This window comes from Aquarana catesbeiana, linkage group LG02 (genome assembly GCF_042186555.1).
Source record: "Aquarana catesbeiana isolate 2022-GZ linkage group LG02, ASM4218655v1, whole genome shotgun sequence".
NCBI lineage: Eukaryota > Metazoa > Chordata > Amphibia > Anura > Ranidae > Aquarana > Aquarana catesbeiana.
The window spans coordinates 809,183,681-809,208,708 of NC_133325.1; the positions used below are offsets into that span (position 1 = coordinate 809,183,681).

Genomic DNA, 25,028 nt, shown 5'->3' on the forward strand with positions numbered 1-25,028 from the left:
CGCTCTCTCTCTGTCTCTCTCGCTCTCTCTCTGTCTCTCTCGCTCTCTCTCTGTCTCTCTCGCTCTCTCTCTGTCTCTCTCTCGCTCTCTCTCTGTCTCTCTCTCGCTCTCTCTCTGTCTCTCTCTCGCTCTCTCTCTGTCTCTCTCTCGCTCTCTCTGTGTCTCTCTCTCGCTCTGTCTCTGTGTCTCTCTCTCCGCTCTCTCTCTGTGTCTCTCTCTCGCTCTCTCTCTGTCTCTGTCTCTGTCTCGCTCTCTCTCTGTCTCTGTCTCGCTCTCTCTCTGTCTCTGTCTCTGTCTCGCTCTCTCTCTGTCTCTGTCTCTGTCTCGCTCTCTCTCTCTGTCTCTGTCTCTGTCTCGCTCTCTCTCTGTCTCTGTCTCTGTCTCTCTCTCGCTTCTCTCTCTCTGTCTCTCTCGCTCTCTCTCTGTCTCTGTCTCTGTCTCTGTCTCTGTGTCTCTCTCTGTGTCTCTCTCTGTGTCTCTCTCGCTCTCTCTGTCTCTCTCGCTCTCTCTCTGTGTCTCTCTCTGTGTCTCTCTCGCTCTCTCTGTCTCTCTCGCTCTCTCTCTCTGTCTCTTTTGATTGGCTGGCTGACTCTTACAGCAGCAGGAGCCAATCACGCTGCGCTGCTGTCTTACCATTCAGGAGGGAAGTTCCGGGCAGCTGAGACACTCCTGCACAATCGCTGGACAGAGATGGGGGGGGGCTCAGGTTAGCATTGGGGGGGGGGGGGGGGGGGCTGCTGTACAATATTGATTTTTTTTTTTTTTTTGTGTTCGGGTGTTTAGTTATTTTTTTTTATTTTTTTTTGTAAGTTGGGGGTTTATTTATTGCTTGGTATTCATTTATTGAATGTATTTTATTTATGAATTATATTTGTGTCTTTAAGTATTAGTAACACCCTAACAAAAAATAAATAACTCTAAGGCTCCCCAGATGCTCAACCGGCGGCCCTCCAGCTCTTCCGGAACTACAAGTCCCATGAGGCATTGCAAGGCTGACCGTGACAAGCATGACTCCCAAAGGCAGAGGCATGATGGGACTTGTAGTTCTGTAACAGCTGGAGGGCCGCAGGTTGAGCACCCAATACCCTAGTGAAAAAAAAAAATAATAAATGAATAATAATAAAAAAGAAAAGCTGAAAAACCGAGCAACAGATAATGGTTTTCTCAACTGGCTAATAAAGAAAAAAAATGACAGCCCAAAAATACTGCATTAAAAAAAAAAAAAGAGCAGAAAAACGCTTAAAGACGCTATGCTCAGGTGTGAATGCAGCTTTACTGGGGAGGTGTCACTGCGACAGGAAGTGAGGAAGAATCTTCCCAATGGAATCACAGTAATAATAAACTGACAGAAGTATTAAGGCCCCTCCCACAGAGGGCGGACTCCACTTTGCTCAGTGGGTGATCTGTCTGCTGAGCAGGCAAATGGCGGGTCTGTGTCCATTCAGCTTATGTAGAGCTGACCTGGACACGGCCTGCTCTGCCTTTATAGTCAATCGTGTGTAAATGGATCGGCTATCTGTTGACACTTGACTGCCCTTGATCCGATCCACTGGAATGGAGGGGAATGGAATCCCTTCGTGTTTTTTGTGGGTCGGATTGGAGGCCACCATTGTCATCCTGGCCTCCATGGAACCTTTTAGGAATTCCTCTAGACTGAGCAGGGGTCTCCAAACTACAGCCCTCCAGTTCAGGAACTACAATTCCCATCATGCCCAGTCTTGTCTGTGAATGTCAGAGTTTTCCAATTCCTCATTGGATGTTCACCAGCTGGAAGGCCATAGTTTGGAGATCCGTGCTCTAGGAGTTCCATCAACTGTGACTGATTGACCTCCCATTGGTTGGTCCAGGACCGATACCACTTGATGACTGCGTGACACCAACAATCTTTCTAACCGCTAGACATCGACACGATGTGCATTTTCCTTAACCACTAGAGATCCGCACTATAGCCGAATGACTGCCACAGCGCGGACCTACTTTGCCGGGACTATGTCCATTGACGTCGTCCCGTGCACGAGCGGCCTGCGCGCCCCCTGCAGGGCATCCACGGCGCGCTCTGTGATCAGCGAGTCTATCCGACCCCTTACCACATGATCAGCTGTCGGCCAATGACAGCTGATCATGTGATGTCAGCAGAGCCGGTAATTGGCTATTTTTTCTCACTTGCGCTGACAGCGTGAGGAGGAAAAAAAAAAACAATCACCGACGGCCGTGAGAGGGACATTAGTCCCGATCACGGAGATCTGCCGCCAGATCACCAGTGCCCACCTGTGCCCCCTGCCAGTGCCACCTAGTAATAGTCAGCAGTGCCGCCTACCCAGTGCCTCAACATCAGTGGTACCTATCAGTGCCGCCTTATGTGTCCCCATCAGTGCCGCCTTATGGGTCCCCCATCAGTGCCGCCTTATGGGTCCCCATCAGTGCCGCCTTGTGTGTCCCCCATCAGTGCCGCCTTATGTGTCCCCATCAGTGCCGCCTTGTGTGTCCCCCATCAGTGCCGCCTTGTGTGTCCCCCATCAGTGCCGCCTTGTGTGTCCCCCATCAGTGCCGCCTTGTGTGTCCCCCATCAGTGCCGCCTTGTGTGTCCCCCATCAGTGCCGCCTTGTGTGTCCCCCATCAGTGCCGCCTTGTGTGTCCCCCATCAGTGCCGCCTTATGTGTCCCCATCAGTGCCGCCTTATGTGTCCCCATCAGTGCCGCCTTATGTGTCCCCATCAGTGCCGCCTTATGTGTCCCCATCAGTGCCGCCTTATGTGTCCCCATCAGTGCCGCCTTATGGGTCCCCATCAGTGCCGCCTTATGTGTCCCCATCAGTGCCGCCTCATCAGCGCATATCAATGAAGGAGAAAAATTACCTGTTTGCAAAATTTTATAACAAATTATGAAACATGATTTTTTTTTTTTTTTTTCAAAATTTTCCATCTTTTTTTGTTTGTTTAGCAAAAAATAAAAATCCCAGCTGTGATTTAATACCACCAAAAGAAAGCTCTATTTGTGGGAAAAAAAAATGATAAAATTTTCATTTGGGTACAGTGTTGTATGACCGCGTAATTGTCATTCAAAGTGCGTCAGCGCTGAAAGCTGGTCTGGGCAGGAAGGGGGTGTAAGTGCTCAGTAAGCAAGTGGTTAATCGCCCACAATAGTTGTGTTTTATCACGGGTTCTCCAAGACCTGAAGATAGGTTCAAGGGTTCCTCTGTGTTGTAAAGGTTGGGAGGTTGCTTTAGAGAGTTCATTATGCCATCTTCTCCATAGATATGTGTAAAATATACTCCATAGAGGGAAGGAAGTCCTGGGTATAGATAGAGCGGGGGGAGGGAGATCTCACCCTCTGATGTCATATTCTTTTCTTTCAGCTTGTCCTGATGAACCCAAAATCACTAATCAAACTACCGAGGAGAATATTGTACTAACCTGTAAAAGCTTCACTCTGGGTGTCACCTATGAATGGTTTAACCAGACAGGATCCGTGGGCAAGGAACAATCATACTCTGAACCCCGACCAAAAAATTATGATGTGAATCTGACCTGTGTTGTGGATAATGAAGTGTGTAAGAAGAGTTCATCTATACTAATCCGCTATATTCCAGGTGAGTCCCGGCAGGTGACCAGTGATGTCTACAAAGCAAATCTCACCCTCAATACTCACCGACACCTTTCCTGATCAGAGTATATATCCCTTCATCTGTATACCTGTCATCAGAGAGTCAGAGGTGTGACTCCACCTCCTACATACTGATTGGTTACAATCTTCTACCTGTGTGTGACCCTGATCTCCTCCTCATTGTTCTGTACTTCACCTCTCTCCTCTCTATGATCATCACCCCCATCATCTCATACTTCTACCTGTGTGTGACCCTGATCTCCTCCTCATTGTTCTGTACTTCACATGTCTCCTCTCTATGATCATCACCCCCATCATCTCATACTTCTACCTGTGTGTGATCCTGATCTCCTCCTCATTGTTCTGTACTTCACCTCTCTCCTCTCTATGATCATCACTCCCATCATCTCATACTTCTACCTGTGTGTGATCCTGATCTCCTCCTCATTGTTCTGTACTTCACCTCTCTCCTCTCTATGATCATCACCCCCATCATATCATACTTCTACCTGTGTGTGATCCTGATCTCCTCCTCATTGTTCTGTACTTCACCTCTCTCCTCTCTATGATCATCACCCCCATCATCTCATACTTCTACCTGTGTGTGATCCTGATCTCCTCCTCATTGTTCTGTACTTCACCTCTCTCCTCTCTATGATCATCACCCCCATCATCTCATACTTCTACCTGTGTGTGATCCTGATCTCCTCCTCATTGTTCTGTACTTCACCTCTCTCCTCTCTATGATCATCATCACCCCCATCATCTCATACTTCTACCTGTGTGTGATCCTGATCTCCTCCTCATTGTTCTGTACTTCACCTCTCGCCTCTCTATGATCATCACCCCCATCATCTCATACTTCTACCTGTGTGTGATCCTGATCTCCTCCTCATTGTTCTGTACTTCACCTCTCGCCTCTCTATGATCATCACCCCCATCATCTCATACTTCTACCTGTGTGTGATCCTGATCTCCTCCTCATTGTTCTGTACTTCACCTCTCGCCTCTCTATGATCATCACCCCCATCATCTCATACTTCTACCTGTGTGTGATCCTGATCTCCTCCTCATTGTTCTGTACATCACCTCTCTCCTCTCTATGATCATCACCCCCATCATCTCATACTTCTACCTGTGTGTGACCCTGATCTACTCCTCATTGTTCTGTACTTCACCTCTCTCCTCTCTATGATCATCATCACCCCCATCATCTCATACTTCTACCTGTGTGTGATCCTGATCTCCTCCTCATTGTTCTGTACATCACCTCTCTCCTCTCTATGATCATCATCACCCCCATCATCTCATACTTCTACCTGTGTGTGACCCTGATCTCCTCCTCATTGTTCTGTACTTCACCTCTCTATGATCATCACCCCCATCATCTCATACTTCTACCTGTGTGTGATCCTGATCTCCTCCTCATTGTTCTGTACTTCACCTCTCTCCTCTCTATGATCATCACCCCCATCATCTCATAATTCTACCTGTGTGTGACCCTGATCTCCTCCTCATTGTTCTGTACTTCACCTCTCTCCTCTCTATGATCATCACCCCCATCATCTCATACTTCTACCTGTGTGTGATCCTGATCTCCTCCTCATTGTTCTGTACTTCACCTCTCTCCTCTCTATGATCATCACCCCCATCATCTCATACTTCTACCTGTGTGTGATCCTGATCTCCTCCTCATTGTTCTGTACTTCACCTCTCTCCTCTCTATGATCATCACCCCCATCATCTCATACTTCTACCTGTGTGTGACCCTGATCTCCTCCTCATTGTTCTGTACTTCACCTCTCTCCTCTCTATGATCATCACTCCCATCATCTCATACTTCTACCTGTGTGTGACCCTGATCTCCTCCTCATTGTTCTGTACTTCACCTCTCTCCTCTCTATGATCATCACCCCCATCATCTCATACTTCTACCTGTGTGTGACCCTGATCTCCTCCTCATTGTTCTGTACTTCACCTCTCTATGATCATCACCCCCATCATCTCATACTTCTACCTGTGTGTGATCCTGATCTCCTCCTCATTGTTCTGTACTTCACCTCTCTCCTCTCTATGATCATCATCACCCCCATCATCTCATACTTCTACCTGTGTGTGACCCTGATCTCCTCCTCATTGTTCTGTACTTCACCTCTCTCCTCTCTATGATCATCACTCCCATCATCTCATACTTCTACCTGTGTGTGATCCTGATCTCCTCCTCATTGTTCTGTACTTCACCTCTCTCCTCTCTATGATCATCACCCCCATCATCTCATACTTCTACCTGTGTGTGATCCTGATCTCCTCCTCATTGTTCTGTACTTCACCTCTCTCCTCTCTATGATCATCATCACCCCCATCATCTCATACTTCTACCTGTGTGTGACCCTGATCTCCTCCTCATTGTTCTGTACTTCACCTCTCTCCTCTCTATGATCATCACTCCCATCATCTCATACTTCTACCTGTGTGTGATCCTGATCTCCTCCTCATTGTTCTGTACTTCACCTCTCTCCTCTCTATGATCATCACTCCCATCATCTCATACTTCTACCTGTGTGTGACCCTGATCTCCTCCTCATTGTTCTGTACTTCACCTCTCTATGATCATCACTCCCATCATCTCATACTTCTACCTGTGTGTGACCCTGATCTCCTCCTCATTGTTCTGTACGTCACCTCTCTATGATCATCACCCCCATCATCTCATACTTCTACCTGTGTGTGATCCTGATCTCCTCCTCATTGTTCTGTACTTCACCTGTCTCCTCTCTATGATCATCACCCCCATCATCTCATACTTCTACCTGTGTGTGATCCTGATCTCCTCCTCATTGTTCTGTACTTCACCTGTCTCCTCTCTATGATCATCACCCCCATCATCTCATACTTCTACCTGTGTGTGATCCTGATCTCCTCCTCATTGTTCTGTACTTCACCTCTCTATGATCATCACTCCCATCATCTCATACTTCTACCTGTGTGTGACCCTGATCTCCTCCTCATTGTTCTGTACGTCACCTCTCTATGATCATCACCCCCATCATCTCATACTTCTACCTGTGTGTGATCCTGATCTCCTCCTCATTGTTCTGTACTTCACCTGTCTCCTCTCTATGATCATCACCCCCATCATCTCATACTTCTACCTGTGTGTGACCCTGATCTCCTCCTCATTGTTCTGTACTTCACCTCTCTCCTCTCTATGATCATCATCACCCCCATCATCTCATACTTCTACCTGTGTGTGATCCTGATCTCCTCCTCATTGTTCTGTACTTCACCTCTCTCCTCTCTATGATCATCACTCCCATCATCTCATACTTCTACCTGTGTGTGACCCTGATCTCCTCCTCATTGTTCTGTACTTCACCTCTCTCCTCTCTATGATCATCATCACCCCCATCATCTCATACTTCTACCTGTGTGTGATCCTGATCTCCTCCTCATTGTTCTGTATTTCACCTCTCTATGATCATCACCCCCATCATCTCATACTTCTACCTGTGTGTGATCCTGATCTCCTCCTCATTGTTCTGTACTTCACCTCTCTCCTCTCTATGATCATCACTCCCATCATCTCATACTTCTACCTGTGTGTGACCCTGATCTCCTCCTCATTGTTCTGTACTTCACCTCTCTCCTCTCTATGATCATCACTCCCATCATCTCATACTTCTACCTGTGTGTGATCCTGATCTCCTCCTCATTGTTCTGTACTTCACCTCTCTCCTCTCTATGATCATCACCCCCATCATCTCATACTTCTACCTGTGTGTGACCCTGATCTCCTCCTCATTGTTCTGTACTTCACCTCTCTCCTCTCTATGATCATCACCCCCATCATCTCATACTTCTACCTGTGTGCGACCCTGATCTCCTCCTCATTGTTCTGTACTTCACCTCTCTATGATCATCACCCCCATCATCTCATACTTCTACCTGTGTGTGACCCTGATCTCCTCCTCATTGTTCTGTACGTCACCACTCTATGATCATCACCCCCATCATCTCATACTTCTACCTGTGTGTGATCCTGATCTCCTCCTCATTGTTCTGTACTTCACCTCTCTATGATCATCACCCCCATCATCTTATACTTCTACCTGTGTGTGACCCTGATCTCCTCCTCATTGTTCTGTACGTCACCTCTCTATGATCATCACCCCCATCATCTCATACTTCTACCTGTGTGTGATCCTGATCTCCTCCTCATTGTTCTGTACTTCACCTCTCTATGATCATCACCCCCATCATCTTATACTTCTACCTGTGTGTGATCCTGATCTCCTCCTCATTGTTCTGTACTTCACCTCTCTCCTCTCTATGATCATCACCCCCATCATCTCATACTTCTACCTGTGTGTGATCCTGATCTCCTCCTCATTGTTCTGTACTTCACCTCTCTCCTCTCTATGATCATCATCACCCCCATCATCTCATACTTCTACCTGTGTGTGATCCTGATCTCCTCCTCATTGTTCTGTACTTCACCTCTCTCCCCTCTATGATCATCACCCCCATCATCTCATACTTCTACCTGTGTGTGACCCTGATCTCCTCCTCATTGTTCTGTACTTCACCTCTCTCCTCTCTATGATCATCACCCCCATCATCTCATACTTCTACCTGTGTGTGATCCTGATCTCCTCCTCATTGTTCTGTACTTCACCTCTCTATGATCATCACCCCCATCATCTCATACTTCTACCTGTGTGTGATCCTGATCTCCTCCTCATTGTTCTGTACTTCACCTCTCTCCTCTCTATGATCATCACCCCCATCATCTCATACTTCTACCTGTGTGTGACCCTGATCTCCTCCTCATTGTTCTGTACTTCACCTCTCTCCTCTCTATGATCATCACCCCCATCATCTCATACTTCTACCTGTGTGTGATCCTGATCTCCTCCTCATTGTTCTGTACTTCACCTCTCTATGATCATCACCCCCATCATCTCATACTTCTACCTGTGTGTGACCCTGATCTCCTCCTCATTGTTCTGTACTTCACCTCTCTCCTCTCTATGATCATCACCCCCATCATCTCATACTTCTACCTGTGTGTGACCCTGATCTCCTCCTCATTGTTCTGTACTTCACCTCTCTCCTCTCTATGATCATCACCCCCATCATCTCATACTTCTACCTGTGTGTGATCCTGATCTCCTCCTCATTGTTCTGTACTTCACCTCTCTATGATCATCACCCCCATCATCTCATACTTCTACCTGTGTGTGACCCTGATCTCCTCCTCATTGTTCTGTACTTCACCTCTCTCCTCTCTATGATCATCACCCTCATCATCTCATACTTCTACCTGTGTGTGACCCTGATCTCCTCCTCATTGTTCTGTACTTCACCTCTCTCCTCTCTATGATCATCACCCCCATCATCTCATACTTCTACCTGTGTGTGATCCTGATCTCCTCCTCATTGTTCTGTACTTCACCTCTCTCCTCTCTATGATCATCACCCCCATCATCTCATACTTCTACCTGTGTGTGACCCTGATCTCCTCCTCATTGTTCTGTACTTCACCTCTCTCCTCTCTATGATCATCACCCCCATCATCTCATACTTCTACCTGTGTGTGACCCTGATCTCCTCCTCATTGTTCTGTACTTCACCTCTCTCCTCTATGATCACCCCCATCATCTCATACTTCTACCTGTGTGTGATCCTGATCTCCTCCTCATTGTTCTGTACTTCACCTCTCTCCTCTCTATGATCATCACCCCCATCATCTCATACTTCTACCTGTGTGTGACCCTGATCTCCTCCTCATTGTTCTGTACTTCACCTCTCTCCTCTCTATGATCATCATCACCCCCATCATCTCATACTTCTACCTGTGTGTGACCCTGATCTCCTCCTCATTGTTCTGTACTTCACCTCTCTCCTCTCTATGATCATCACCCCCATCATCTCATACTTCTACCTGTGTGTGATCCTGATCTCCTCCTCATTGTTCTGTACTTCACCTCTCTCCTCTCTATGATCATCACCCTCATCATCTCATACTTCTACCTGTGTGTGACCCTGATCTCCTCCTCATTGTTCTGTACTTCACCTCTCTCCTCTCTATGATCATCACCCCCATCATCTCATACTTCTACCTGTGTGTGATCCTGATCTCCTCCTCATTGTTCTGTACTTCACCTCTCTCCTCTCTATGATCATCATCACCCCCATCATCTCATACTTCTACCTGTGTGTGATCCTGATCTCCTCCTCATTGTTCTGTACTTCACCTGTCTCCTCTATGATCATCACCCCCATCATCTCATACTTCTACCTGTGTGTGATCCTGATCTCCTCCTCATTGTTCTGTACTTCACCTCTCTCCTCTCTATGATCATCACCCCCATCATCTCATACTTCTACCTGTGTGTGATCCTGATCTCCTCCTCATTGTTCTGTACATCACCTCTCTCCTCTCTATGATCATCATCACCCCCATCATCTCATACTTCTACCTGTGTGTGATCCTGATCTCCTCCTCATTGTTCTGTACTTCACCTCTCTATGATCATCACTCCCATCATCTCATACTTCTACCTGTGTGTGACCCTGATCTCCTCCTCATTGTTCTGTACTTCACCTCTCTCCTCTCTATGATCATCACCCCCATCATCTCATACTTCTACCTGTGTGTGACCCTGATCTCCTCCTCATTGTTCTGTACTTCACCTCTCTATGATCATCACCCCCATCATCTCATACTTCTACCTGTGTGTGACCCTGATCTCCTCCTCATTGTTCTGTACTTCACCTCTCTCCTCTCTATGATCATCACCCTCATCATCTCATACTTCTACCTGTGTGTGACCCTGATCTCCTCCTCATTGTTCTGTACTTCACCTCTCTCCTCTCTATGATCATCACCCCCATCATCTCATACTTCTACCTGTGTGTGATCCTGATCTCCTCCTCATTGTTCTGTACTTCACCTCTCTCCTCTCTATGATCATCATCACCCCCATCATCTCATACTTCTACCTGTGTGTGATCCTGATCTCCTCCTCATTGTTCTGTACTTCACCTCTCTCCTCTCTATGATCATCACCCCCATCATCTCATACTTCTACCTGTGTGTGATCCTGATCTCCTCCTCATTGTTCTGTACTTCACCTCTCTATGATCATCACCCCCATCATCTCATACTTCTACCTGTGTGTGATCCTGATCTCCTCCTCATTGTTCTGTACTTCACCTCTCTCCTCTCTATGATCATCACCCCCATCATCTCATACTTCTACCTGTGTGTGATCCTGATCTCCTCCTCATTGTTCTGTACTTCACCTCTCTCCTCTCTATGATCATCACCCCCATCATCTCATACTTCTACCTGTGTGTGATCCTGATCTCCTCCTCATTGTTCTGTACTTCACCTCTCTATGATCATCACCCTCATCATCTCATACTTCTACCTGTGTGTGACCCTGATCTCCTCCTCATTGTTCTGTACTTCACCTCTCTCCTCTCTATGATCATCACCCCCATCATCTCATACTTCTACCTGTGTGTGATCCTGATCTCCTCCTCATTGTTCTGTACTTCACCTCTCTCCTCTCTATGATCATCATCACCCCCATCATCTCATACTTCTACCTGTGTGTGATCCTGATCTCCTCCTCATTGTTCTGTACTTCACCTCTCTCCTCTCTATGATCATCACCCCCATCATCTCATACTTCTACCTGTGTGTGATCCTGATCTCCTCCTCATTGTTCTGTACTTCACCTCTCTATGATCATCACCCCCATCATCTCATACTTCTACCTGTGTGTGATCCTGATCTCCTCCTCATTGTTCTGTACTTCACCTCTCTCCTCTCTATGATCATCACCCCCATCATCTCATACTTCTACCTGTGTGTGATCCTGATCTCCTCCTCATTGTTCTGTACTTCACCTCTCTCCTCTCTATGATCATCACCCCCATCATCTCATACTTCTACCTGTGTGTGATCCTGATCTCCTCCTCATTGTTCTGTACTTCACCTCTCTCCTCTCTATGATCATCACCCCCATCATCTCATACTTCTACCTGTGTGTGATCCTGATCTCCTCCTCATTGTTCTGTACTTCACCTCTCTCCTCTCTATGATCATCATCACCCCCATCATCTCATACTTCTACCTGTGTGTGATCCTGATCTCCTCCTCATTGTTCTGTACTTCACCTCTCTCCCCTCTATGATCATCACCCCCATCATCTCATACTTCTACCTGTGTGTGACCCTGATCTCCTCCTCATTGTTCTGTACTTCACCTCTCTCCTCTCTATGATCATCACCCCCATCATCTCATACTTCTACCTGTGTGTGATCCTGATCTCCTCCTCATTGTTCTGTACTTCACCTCTCTCCTCTCTATGATCATCACCCCCATCATCTCATACTTCTACCTGTGTGTGATCCTGATCTCCTCCTCATTGTTCTGTACTTCACCTCTCTATGATCATCACCCCCATCATCTCATACTTCTACCTGTGTGTGATCCTGATCTCCTCCTCATTGTTCTGTACTTCACCTCTCTCCTCTCTATGATCATCACCCCCATCATCTCATACTTCTACCTGTGTGTGATCCTGATCTCCTCCTCATTGTTCTGTACTTCACCTCTCTCCTCTCTATGATCATCACCCCCATCATCTCATACTTCTACCTGTGTGTGATCCTGATCTCCTCCTCATTGTTCTGTACTTCACCTCTCTCCTCTCTATGATCATCATCACCCCCATCATCTCATACTTCTACCTGTGTGTGATCCTGATCTCCTCCTCATTGTTCTGTACTTCACCTCTCTCCCCTCTATGATCATCACCCCCATCATCTCATACTTCTACCTGTGTGTGACCCTGATCTCCTCCTCATTGTTCTGTACTTCACCTCTCTCCTCTCTATGATCATCATCACCCCCATCATCTCATACTTCTACCTGTGTGTGACCCTGATCTCCTCCTCATTGTTCTGTACTTCACCTCTCTCCTCTCTATGATCATCACCCCCATCATCTCATACTTCTACCTGTGTGTGACCCTGATCTCCTCCTCATTGTTCTGTACTTCACCTCTCTCCTCTCTATGATCATCACCCCCATCATCTCATACTTCTACCTGTGTGTGATCCTGATCTCCTCCTCATTGTTCTGTACTTCACCTCTCTCCTCTCTATGATCATCACCCCCATCATCTCATACTTCTACCTGTGTGTGATCCTGATCTCCTCCTCATTGTTCTGTACTTCACCTCTCTCCTCTCTATGATCATCACCCCCATCATCTCATACTTCTACCTGTGTGTGATCCTGATCTCCTCCTCATTGTTCTGTACTTCACCTCTCTCCTCTCTATGATCATCACCTCCATCATCTCATACTTCTACCTGTGTGTGACCCTGATCTCCTCCTCATTGTTCTGTACTTCACCTCTCTCCTCTCTATGATCATCACCCCCATCATCTCATACTTCTACCTGTGTGTGATCCTGATCTCCTCCTCATTGTTCTGTACTTCACCTCTCTATGATCATCACCCCCATCATCTCATACTTCTACCTGTGTGTGACCCTGATCTCCTCCTCATTGTTCTGTACTTCACCTCTCTCCTCTCTATGATCATCATCACCCCCATCATATCATACTTCTACCTGTGTGTGATCCTGATCTCCTCCTCATTGTTCTGTACTTCACCTCTCTATGATCATCACCCCCATCATCTCATACTTCTACCTGTGTGTGATCCTGATCTCCTCCTCATTGTTCTGTACTTCACCTCTCTCCCCTCTATGATCATCACCCCCATCATCTCATACTTCTACCTGTGTGTGATCCTGATCTCCTCCTCATTGTTCTGTACTTCACCTCTCTCCCCTCTATGATCATCACCCCCATCATCTCATACTTCTACCTGTGTGTGATCCTGATCTCCTCCTCATTGTTCTGTACTTCACCTCTCTCCCCTCTATGATCATCACTCCCATCATCTCATACTTCTACCTGTGTGTGATCCTGATCTCCTCCTCATTGTTCTGTACTTCACCTCCCTCCTCTCTATGATCATCACCCCCATCATCTCATACTTCTACCTGTGTGTGATCCTGATCTCCTCCTCATTGTTCTGTACTTCACCTCTCTATGATCATCACCCCCATCATCTCATACTTCTACCTGTGTGTGACCCTGATCTCCTCCTCATTGTTCTGTACTTCACCTCTCTCCTCTCTATGATCATCACCCCCATCATCTCATACTTCTACCTGTGTGTGTGACCCTGATCTCCTCCTCATTGTTCTGTACTTCACCTCTCTCCTCTCTATGATCATTACTCCCATCATCTCATACTTCTACCTGTGTGTGACCCTGATCTCCTCCCCATTGTTCTGTACTTCACCTCTCTCCTCTCTATGATCATCACCCCCATCATCTCATACTTCTTCCTGTGTGTGATCCTGATCTCCTCCTCATTGTTCTGTACTTCACCTGTCTCCTCTCTATGATCATCACTCCCATCATCTCATACTTCTACCTGTGTGTGATCCTGATCTCCTCCTCATTGTTCTGTACTTCACCTCTCTCCTCTCTATGATCATCACCCCCATCATCTCATACTTCTACCTGTGTGTGATCCTGATCTCCTCCTCATTGTTCTGTACTTCACCTCTCTCCTCTCTATGATCATCACCCCCATCATCTCATACTTCTACCTGTGTGTGACCCTGATCTCCTCCTCATTGTTCTGTACATCACCTCTCTCCTCTCTATGATCATCATCACCCCCATCATCTCATACTTCTACCTGTGTGTGATCCTGATCTCCTCCTCATTGTTCTGTACTTCACCTCTCTCCTCTCTATGATCATCACCCCCATCATCTCATACTTCTACCTGTGTGTGACCCTGATCTCCTCCTCATTGTTCTGTACTTCACCTCTCTCCTCTCTATGATCATCACCCCCATCATCTCATACTTCTACCTGTGTGTGATCCTGATCTCCTCCTCATTGTTCTGTACTTTACCTCTCTCCTCTCTATGATCATCACTCCCATCATCTCATACTTCTACCTGTGTGTGACCCTGATCTCCTCCTCATTGTTCTGTACTTCACCTCTCTCCTCTCTATGATCATCACCCCCATCATCTCATACTTCTACCTGTGTGTGATCCTGATCTCCTCCTCATTGTTCTGTACTTCACCTCTCTCCTCTCTATGATCATCATCACCCCCATCATCTCATACTTCTACCTGTGTGTGACCCTGATCTCCTCCTCATTGTTCTGTACTTCACCTCTCTCCTCTCTATGATCACCACCCCCATCATCTCATACTTCTACCTGTGTGTGACCCTGATCTCCTCCTCATTGTTCTGTACTTCACCTCTCTCCTCTCTATGATCATCACCCCCATCATCTCATACTTCTACCTGTGTGTGACCCTGATCTCCTCCTCATTGTTCTGTACTTCACCTCTCTCCTCTCTATGATCATCACCCCCATCATCTCATACTTCTACCTGTGTGTGACCCTGATCTCCTCCTCATTGTTCTGTACTTCACCTCTCTCCTCTCTATGATCATCACCCCCATCATCTCATACTTCTACCTGTGTGTGATCCTGATCTCCTCCTTATTGTTCTGTACTTAACCTCTCTCCTCTCTATGATCATCACCCCCATCATCTCATACTTCTACCTGTGTGTGACCCTGATCTCCTCCTCATTGTTCTGTACTTCACCTCTCTCCTCTCTATGATCATCACCCCCATCATCTCATACTTCTACCTGTGTGTGATCCTGATCTCCTCCTCATTGTTCTGTACTTCACCTCTCTCCTCTCTATGATCATCACCCCCATCATCTCATACTTCTACCTGTGTGTGATCCTGATCTCCTCCTCATTGTTCTGTACTTCACCTCTCTCCTCTCTATGATCATCACCCCCATCATCTCATACTTCTACCTGTGTGTGATCCTGATCTCCTCCTCATTGTTCTGTACTTCACCTCTCTATGATCATCACCCCCATCATCTCATACTTCTACCTGTGTGTGTGACCCTGATCTCCTCCTCATTGTTCTGTACTTCACCTCTCTCCTCTCTATGATCATCACCCCCATCATCTCATACTTCTACCTGTGTGTGTGACCCTGATCTCCTCCTCATTGTTCTGTACTTCACCTCTCTCCTCTCTATGATCATCACTCCCATCATCTCATACTTCTACCTGTGTGTGACCCTGATCTCCTCCTCATTGTTCTGTACTTCACCTCTCTCCTCTCTATGATCATCATCACCCCCATCATCTCATACTTCTACCTGTGTGTGATCCTGATCTCCTCCTCATTGTTCTGTACTTCACCTCTCTCCTCTCTATGATCATCACTCCCATCATCTCATACTTCTACCTGTGTGTGATCCTGATCTCCTCCTCATTGTTCTGTACTTCACCTCTCTATGATCATCACCCCCATCATCTCATACTTCTACCTGTGTGTGATCCTGATCTCCTCCTCATTGTTCTGTACTTCACCTCTCTCCTCTCTATGATCATCACTCCCATCATCTCATACTTCTACCTGTGTGTGACCCTGATCTCCTCCTCATTGTTCTGTACTTCACCTCTCTCCTCTCTATGATCATCACCCCCATCATCTCATACTTCTACCTGTGTGTGATCCTGATCTCCTCCTCATTGTTCTGTACTTCACCTCTCTCCTCTCTATGATCATCACCCCCATCATCTCATACTTCTACCTGTGTGTGATCCTGATCTCCTCCTCATTGTTCTGTACTTCACCTCTCTCCTCTCTATGATCATCACTCCCATCATCTCATACTTCTACCTGTGTGTGATCCTGATCTCCTCCTCATTGTTCTGTACTTCACCTCTCTCCTCTCTATGATCATCACTCCCATCATCTCATACTTCTACCTGTGTGTGACCCTGATCTCCTCCTCATTGTTCTGTACTTCACCTCTCTATGATCATCACTCCCATCATCTCATACTTCTACCTGTGTGTGATCCTGATCTCCTCCTCATTGTTCTGTACTTCACCTCTCTCCTCTCTATGATCATCACCCCCATCATCTCATACTTCTACCTGTGTGTGGTCCTGATCTCCTCCTCATTGTTCTGTACTTCACCTCTCTCCTCTCTATGATCATCACCCTCATCATCTCATACTTCTACCTGTGTGTGATCCTGATCTCCTCCTCATTGTTCTGTACTTCACCTCTCTCCTCTCTATGATCATCACTCCCATCATCTCATACTTCTACCTGTGTGTGACCCTGATCTCCTCCTCATTGTTCTGTACTTCACCTCTCTCCCCTCTATGATCATCACCCCCATCATCTCATACTTCTACCTGTGTGTGATCCTGATCTCCTCCTCATTGTTCTGTACTTCACCTCTCTATGATCATCACCCCCATCATCTCATACTTCTACCTGTGTGTGACCCTGATCTCCTCCTCATTGTTCTGTACTTCACCTCTCTCCTCTCTATGATCATCATCACCCTCATCATCTCATACTTCTACCTGTGTGTGATCCTGATCTCCTCCTTATTGTTCTGTACTTCACCTCTCTCCTCTCTATGATCATCACCCCCATCATCTCATACTTCTACCTGTGTGTGACCCTGATCTCCTCCTCATTGTTCTGTACTTCACCTCTCTCCTCTCTATGATCATCACCCCCATCATCTCATACTTCTACCTGTGTGTGACCCTGATCTCCTCCTCATTGTTCTGTACTTCACCTCTCTCCTCTCTATGATCATCACCCCCATCATCTCATACTTCTACCTGTGTGTGATCCTGATCTCCTCCTCATTGTTCTGTACTTCACCTCTCTATGATCATCACCCCCATCATCTCATACTTCTACCTGTGTGTGACCCTGATCTCCTCCTCATTGTTCTGTACTTCACCTCTCTCCTCTCTATGATCATCACCCCCATCATCTCATACTTCTACCTGTGTGTGACCCTGATCTCCTCCTCATTGTTCTGTACTTCACCTCTCTCCTCTCTATGATCATCACTCCCATCATCTCATACTTCTACCTGTGTTTTGTGGTCCTGATCTTTCTTTGTGGTCAGGAATGTAAATCTGCAGCCCCCCCCTTTATGTACCTGTAGCTGCAGGGTGGTGGGTCTCCATTCCATGGGTGATTAGTTCAGAGCTGACAATATCCTGCCAGGATCGGAGCGAATCCAAGCCCATCCCTGCAATAGATAATAGAAGTGGCTGCTGTCATTGCTGTATAAAGCATACGTAGCATCAGCCATGACCAGTATACAGCGCTGTGTACCGGCAGCAACACATAATGAGGTCACGGGGAACCTTGGATTTCTGGTAGTGACTACAAGACTTCCTTTGATTGGTAGAGATCATAATGTCATCCACCCATCTCTCCACCTCAGCCAGTCGGAGCACATCACACTCTTCACTCTTTATTTGAAGTGTCATATAGTGACACCTAATTCATGTCTCTGGTATATAGCGGAATGAACCACTGAAGGTTAGATATGTTGCCTTCAAAGGGTTGCCAACATCCCGGATCGGTATAGAAAATAAGACCCTTCGATTAGGGAGCTTATATACCCCCCCAGTATAGTGGGACTTTGTAGGCGAACCATGCGATTGGAATAGTTAAAAATTATTTTATTTATTTGAAAAAGCATAAAAACAAAATGCATTGGACATAAATCTCGAAGATAGTACTTATACAGTATAGTTCACTTTCACATAACAATTTTGTATACTTCCATTTATAGTAGGATATTTTCTCTAAAGGCCTGACATGTTTCAGGACGATGTCCCTTCTTCAGAGGCGTATTGCAGAGAGAAAAAACATCTATATAGGAGATACATTCTGAAACAACAAATGAGAATGATTTGCACAATATAACAATATGAACGAAAGAAGGTTTAGCAACCCAGCATGCCACAGTGTCCATCATACCTACCAGTGAGAAGTTATTCAAAAATGAAAAATAAAATATATATGCATAAATGTGCACAGACACCCAATATTGGATGGGGCAGTAATTTGTATCTTTTAGGTAAAAAAACACTGACCCTCGGCTGACCAACCAGTATAAATTAATGGTTATCCCTCGGCTTCAGGAAATGACCTCGCAAAGGCCCCCCAAGTGAGAGGACGGCCCTGGTGGGTCCCAAATTGACCTTGAAAAGGGGAAAAAGACTTTTGAGTAATTTACTCAAAACTCATTTATTTATACAGATATTTAATTATCCATTTAGCATAACAAACTCGCTCTTTCATCTTTTCTTAAACAAAAAGTATATGCACCATACATATATACACCTATCTATCTATCTATCTATCTATCTATCTATCTATCTATCTCTCTATCTCTCTATCTCTCTATCTCTCTATCTATCTATCTATCTATCTATCTATCTATCTATCTATCTATCTATCTATCTATCTATCTATCTATCTATCTATCTATCTATCTATCTCCACAGATATCCATAGAGATAGAGATATATAGAGAGAGAGATATATAGAGAGAGAGATATATAGAGAGAGAGATATATAGAGAGAGAGATATATAGAGAGAGAGAGAGAGAGAGAGAGAGAGAGATATAGATAGAGATATAGAGAGATATAGATAGAGATATAGAGAGATATAGAGAGAGAGATATATATATATATATATATATATCTCTCTCTATATATATATCTCTCTCTATATATATATATATCTCTCTATATATATATATATATATATATATATATATATATATATATATATATATATATATATATATATATATATACATATATATACAGGCAGGACCAGTATTTCATATGGTGCAAGATCATATTGTCTTTGGAAGACTTTAAGTATTTAGGAAAAAACATTTAGAAAACCTACTGAATTTAAAGTGATGTTCCGGCGTAATTATACTTTTTAAATAAAAATACCCCTATAATACACAAGCTTAATGTATTCTAGTAAAGTGTTAGTCTGTAAACTAAGGTCTGTTTTGTTAGTTTATAGCAGTAGTTTGTTTTTTTATAAACTTGCAGCAGGCCGTGGCCATCTTAAGTGTGGGCATCTGAAGCCAGACTGTATTTCTTCCTGGGTCTCACCCTTGCAGATCTCGCACATGCTCAGTGCAGCACAAGCAGTGTAATAGGTTTCAGGTCAGGTTTCCATAGCAACAGCCGTTTCAGAGGAAGTTGCCGCCCCTTCCCAGAAGGCATTGCAAACAGGAAATGATGCGATGGGCCGCGGCCAGGGAGGAGGAAGTGAAAAATGAATACAGCAGATATACAGGAGGTGCTGAGAAAAAAAAATTAAAAATATCCAGTTCGTTTACAGTGCACAGTTTAGTGAGGGATGCTGAAGAGTTGTAAAAGTGGGTGGAACTCCACTTTAAGAGATTGACAGTGCCTCCGTATGATACCCAAAGAGAAAGAAAAGAGAAAGGAAGCCTATCTACCTGTGGATAGGAATGGAACACTTATTAGGCAGCTGAGCCATATTACCAAATGAATTGAAAGAAAAATAAATAAAATAAAATAAAAGAAACTCATAGGGAAGTTTGCTTATTTTTGTCTCTCACTGAGTGACAAGGTGGTTTGCTTATTTCTATCTCTCATAAGGTGTAGCTTACAGGGAGGTGTATCACCCATAGTAAAGGGGGAAAGAGGTTTAGGAGTACTCACTTTTTGGAAGCAGAGATGGTGCATGGGCAGCTGAAGCAAAAAGCGCCTTGTAGCCTGAATGGTGGGATAGCACACTGAGCAGGACGTCCAGAGTGGCTCAAATAGCCACCGGCGCCTGCGCAGTGAGATCCATAACAGAAGTGTCAGCAGAGGAGGGAAACCATTCTGCAGAGCGCGCATGCGTCGGACGGAACGACGCATCTCGGGAGGCCGGGCGCCGGGGATCCTGAAGGAGAGGAAATCCCGGAGTCACGCCGACGCCGAGAATGGCGTCACTGCGCACGACGCAGGGCGCAACCGCATACTGATAGGCTAATGTTGTGTGATTGCAGGGAAACGAGCCCATGCAATGGAAAGAGGCAAACATTGTTATGACAGAGGGGGACACGGTCATGTAAAAGAAAGGGAAAAACGAAAAAAGGAGAGAAGGGGAAAATAGAGTAACGGAGGGAAGAGGGAAAGAAAAAAAGGGGGAAGAAAAAGGTAAATGAAGAAATTATAGCGACCGTGTAAGGAAGGAATTGTATAGCGACCGTGTAAGGAAGGAATTGTATAGGAGAAATTAAAGGAAAAATTGGATAAAGAATGAAGTGGGAATCGCCCAACTGATTTCCTTTCATTTCCTGTTTGAAAAGCAGAAAGCAAGGGAGACCCGGGGTGTCCAAAAAGTGGGGCCCCAGGGGGGAGGGTCTGCACGGCGCCCACCCAGAGCCGAAGTGCTGGGGGAGCGTCATGCAGGTCCACCCCACCGACGCACGAAAACACCGTCATGACAAGCCCAACAGTGTCTGTAGAGGAGCAACGTGATGTGATGCCATCCACTGCAACACTGTATATAGCACCAAAATAATATATATAGCACGGTATATCGCACCGGGTCACCCCATACTGTATAGTATGACTGTCCCCTGATATAATTGTGAAGATCGGTGTAATCCATACAGGACAGTCGGTCTGCAGCTGTTGTTCCGTTCCCCCCTCTCCCCCCCTCCAGTTTCCGTTCCTCCCCCCTCAGCTGTAAAGTGTCATCTTCAGTCAGCTCCAGTGCATGTTCAGAGTAGATCCAGGATTATAGGGATATTCAATCCTCCGGGTAAAACTCAAATTTAATTATCTGCCCCCCTTTGTACATTTCCTCCTGTCCCCAGCTTTGTGCATTCCCTTGAGCGGCCTATTACAATTGTAGTGTTGTTTTTCTGCCTGTAGAGTGCCCCCTTGGTCTCTTGTCTCTCCCCGGACGGGTGCGCTCCCGCTGTGTCTCTCCCCGGGCGGGCGCGCTCCCGCCGTGTCTCTCCCCGGGCGGGCGCGCTCCCGCCGTGTCTCTCCCCGGGCGGGCGCGCTCCCGCCGTGTCTCTCCCCGGGCGGGCGCGCGCAGAGTCATCCATGTACCCCCATCATGTGCCAGCCAAGCACAGCACAAGAACACACAGGAGAGCTGCCCCATGGCGGTCCTTACTGTGCAGGCACTGGCTGCTCCCTACTGCTACACACAGGGGGCGCTCTCACCTGGAGGAATATAGAGGGACACAGGAAGGAGAAGGGACTGAGGTATGAATAATGGAAGTATAGAAGCCACAAAAATTATGCATTTCATACAATTTGTGTTGATTTTAATTCAGAGCTCAGATCTCCTACATTGAGGATTAGCTCTACATTACGTAATCCAGTCATTCCTTCAGCTCTCTGCCAATCACATCACCCAGACCAGAGGGCGGGGCTTACTTCTCCCACACTTCATTCTACCGATAATACTGCAGGGAGGGCCGTTGTCTTGTGATTGGCTCTAAATCCAAAATGATTTTCTTACCATCTCTTTAATCTCAGTAATGTGATTCTTCCTGTGAGGCTCTAACACCAATCTTCTCTTCTCTTCTCTCCCAGAGAAACATCCTGTCCCTGTAGGAACGATCATTGTTATATTCGTGGTTCTGCTGTTGGTTCTGTTGATTCTGTTTGCCATCGCACTGTTACATCATCACCGTGAGAGTAAGTACAGCTCCATGTATTCTATATTACTTTTATTTAAAATGTTTAATCTGTTATCTCTGCTAGATCTGGATATGTAATACAGTGAGGGGGGAGGGGCGGGTTCTAGTGAGTAATGAGTCCACTTGTATTAAAGACGAAAGTTCCAATGTATACGAATGCTGAGAATCCCCTCAATGGCCGACACCCTTATTACCAGCCAGGTGACCATAAGTTGTTGTTTGTGTTCTCCTGATAGTCTGATGCCGGGGCCTCCAAATCTCAGTACAAGAGCCACGTCTTATATTTTACAAATCTTCACAGATAGGGAAAAAAAATCTCCTTTTATAAATTAATTTAATATTTAAATAAATGCACTCCTGAGGTCCCCCCCTTCCTTCCACACTGGGGTCCTCACCTTCCTTCCGCACTGGGGTCCTCACCTTCCTTCCGCACTGGGGTCCTCACCTTCCTTCCGCACTGGGGTCCTCCCCTTCCTTCCGCACTGGGGTCCTCCCCTTCCTTCCGCACTGGGGTCCTCCCCTTCCTTCCGCACTGGGGTCCCATCCTCCCCCCCCCCCTTTTCCTTCCGCACTGGGGTCCCATCCTTCCACACTGGGGTCCCATCTTCCCCCCCCCTTTTCCTTCCACACTGGGGTCCTCCCCCCCTCTTTTCCTTCCACACTGGGGTCCCCCCCCTTTTCCTTCCACACTGGGGTCCCCCCCTTTTCCTTCCACACTGGGGTCCCCCCCCTTTTCCTTCCACACTGGGGTCCCCCCCCTTTTCCTTCCACACTGGGGTCCCCCCCCCTTTTCCTTCCACACTGGGGTCCCCCCCCTTTTCCTTCCACACTGGGGTCCCCCCCTTTTCCTTCCACACTGGGGTCCCCCCCTTTTCCTTCCACACTGGGGTCCCCCCCCCTTTTCCTTCCACACTGGGGTCCCCCCCCCTTTTCCTTCCACACTGGGGTCCCCCCCCTTTTCCTTCCACACTGGGGTCCCCCCCCCTTTTCCTTCCACACTGGGGTCCCCCCCCCTTTTCCTTCCACACTGGGGTCCCCCCCCCTTTTCCTTCCACACTGGGGTCCCCCCCCTTTTCCTTCCACACTGGGGTCCCCCCCCTTTTCCTTCCACACTGGGGTCCCCCCCCTTTTCCTTCCACACTGGGGTCCCCCCCCTTTTCCTTCCACACTGGGGTCCCCCCCCTTTTCCTTCCACACTGGGGTCCCCCCCCTTTTCCTTCCACACTGGGGTCCCCCCCCTTTTCCTTCCACACTGGGGTCCCCCCCCTTTTCCTTCCACACTGGGGTCCTCCCCCTTTTCCTGCCCCACTGGGGTCCTCCCCCCCCCCCCCCCCCCCCCCTTTCCTGCCCCACTGGGGTCCTCAGTCCCTCTGTCCTCCTTACAATCCTCACAATGGTGTTAGGCACAGGACTGGAGACAGAAGAGATGTGAACAGGGGGCTGAGCGGTTCCTCCTCTGAATTCCGGACAGCCTGTCCACCAGATCCATAGTGATTATTGATTCTGTGTATTCTGGTTGCTCAGCATCATTAATGGTTATTGTGCCCCCATCCCCCCTCCACCATGGAAGCACAAGATACAAACATGGGATAAGTTGTCACCGGCTGGGTGAAATCCTTGTAGTGGGCTGTATGTTGTCCTCGGGTCATAGTTTGGAGACAATCGGTCTAATGTGTGTAAGGACCAAGTCATGTCCTCCTAAATCAGGGGATTATAACTTGGGGGTCCATGCACCCCTAAAGCTGGCCATAGACCAATCGAATCTCAGCTGATTCAGCAGGAGTAATCCGATGAGATTTGAACCATGTATGGGGGGGGGGGGCAGGATAAATGTACCCAAGTTAATGGATCCCTTTGGGTATTACCAGCCTGTTGGGTTTTACATGCGACTACTGCTGGAGGCTGTAATAATCGCTGTGTTCTCCTTCCACATCCATTCAGTCTCCTTCTGTCTCCACCACACACCGCCAACCAACTTCACCCCCCCCCCCCCACAGAGCATGTGACTGGCGGCTGTCCCTCCTGGTCGGTGCTGGGTGCTCCTACCCCAGTCCATCAAGACAACAGACTCCACCCATCATGATCCACCACACCCATTTATGAGCATCCCCTGCAAGAAAAGTGTCGTTTTTAGTGAGATATTTCCAAAGGCCAAAAAAGGACGTCCATTTTTATTTTGTGTTCGTAATGCAAAAAATGGCCTGGTCATTTAAGGGGGGGGGGGGAGTAAATCTTCTGGGGCTGACGTGATTAAATCATTTTATAACCAACTTAAATATATTATCATATAACCTAACCTCTCATAAACTGATGTCCTTTTTATTTCTATTGTAGAACCCCATGTGAAGGGGATCTATTCTGCTCTCACCCGTTCTGGAAGTAAGTTTTTGTACCTAATACTTGTAAAGCTTTGTAGTCTGTTGGTGGCCATATTAAGACTCCACCCCCCTCTGTGGACGGTGGTTGGGTGATAATTGTCTGTGGGTCTCACACACTCCATACATGAATAGTGGTCTGGTGATCTGTAATGGGGTCCTCCTGTAGAGAAGCTGATCCCTCTCCAACCAGCGTATTCACCGAGATCTGTCCATCTATATACTGTCACTGTGAGGTCATCATACACTACCTCTGATGCACAGTGTCACTCCAATTTCCCAGAATCCACTGCACCAATCTGGACACGGCCAATCATGTCAGAGGTGACCACCATTGGTGGTTATGT

General features: G+C 46.7%; 1 protein-coding gene across 3 annotated transcripts in view; it reads left to right on the forward strand.

The window, feature by feature from the left end:
* Positions 1–25,028, forward strand: part of LOC141129505 (uncharacterized) — a 130,051-nt gene that overhangs the window by 23,861 nt on the left and 81,162 nt on the right. For all 3 annotated transcript variants that reach the window (XM_073617578.1, XM_073617579.1, XM_073617580.1), the window contains exons 3-5: positions 3,355–3,588; positions 22,200–22,304; positions 24,641–24,685. In XM_073617578.1, coding sequence (XP_073473679.1) covers positions 3,355–3,588; positions 22,200–22,304; positions 24,641–24,685 — 384 coding nt within the window. The remainder of the gene's footprint in view (positions 1–3,354; positions 3,589–22,199; positions 22,305–24,640; positions 24,686–25,028) is intronic.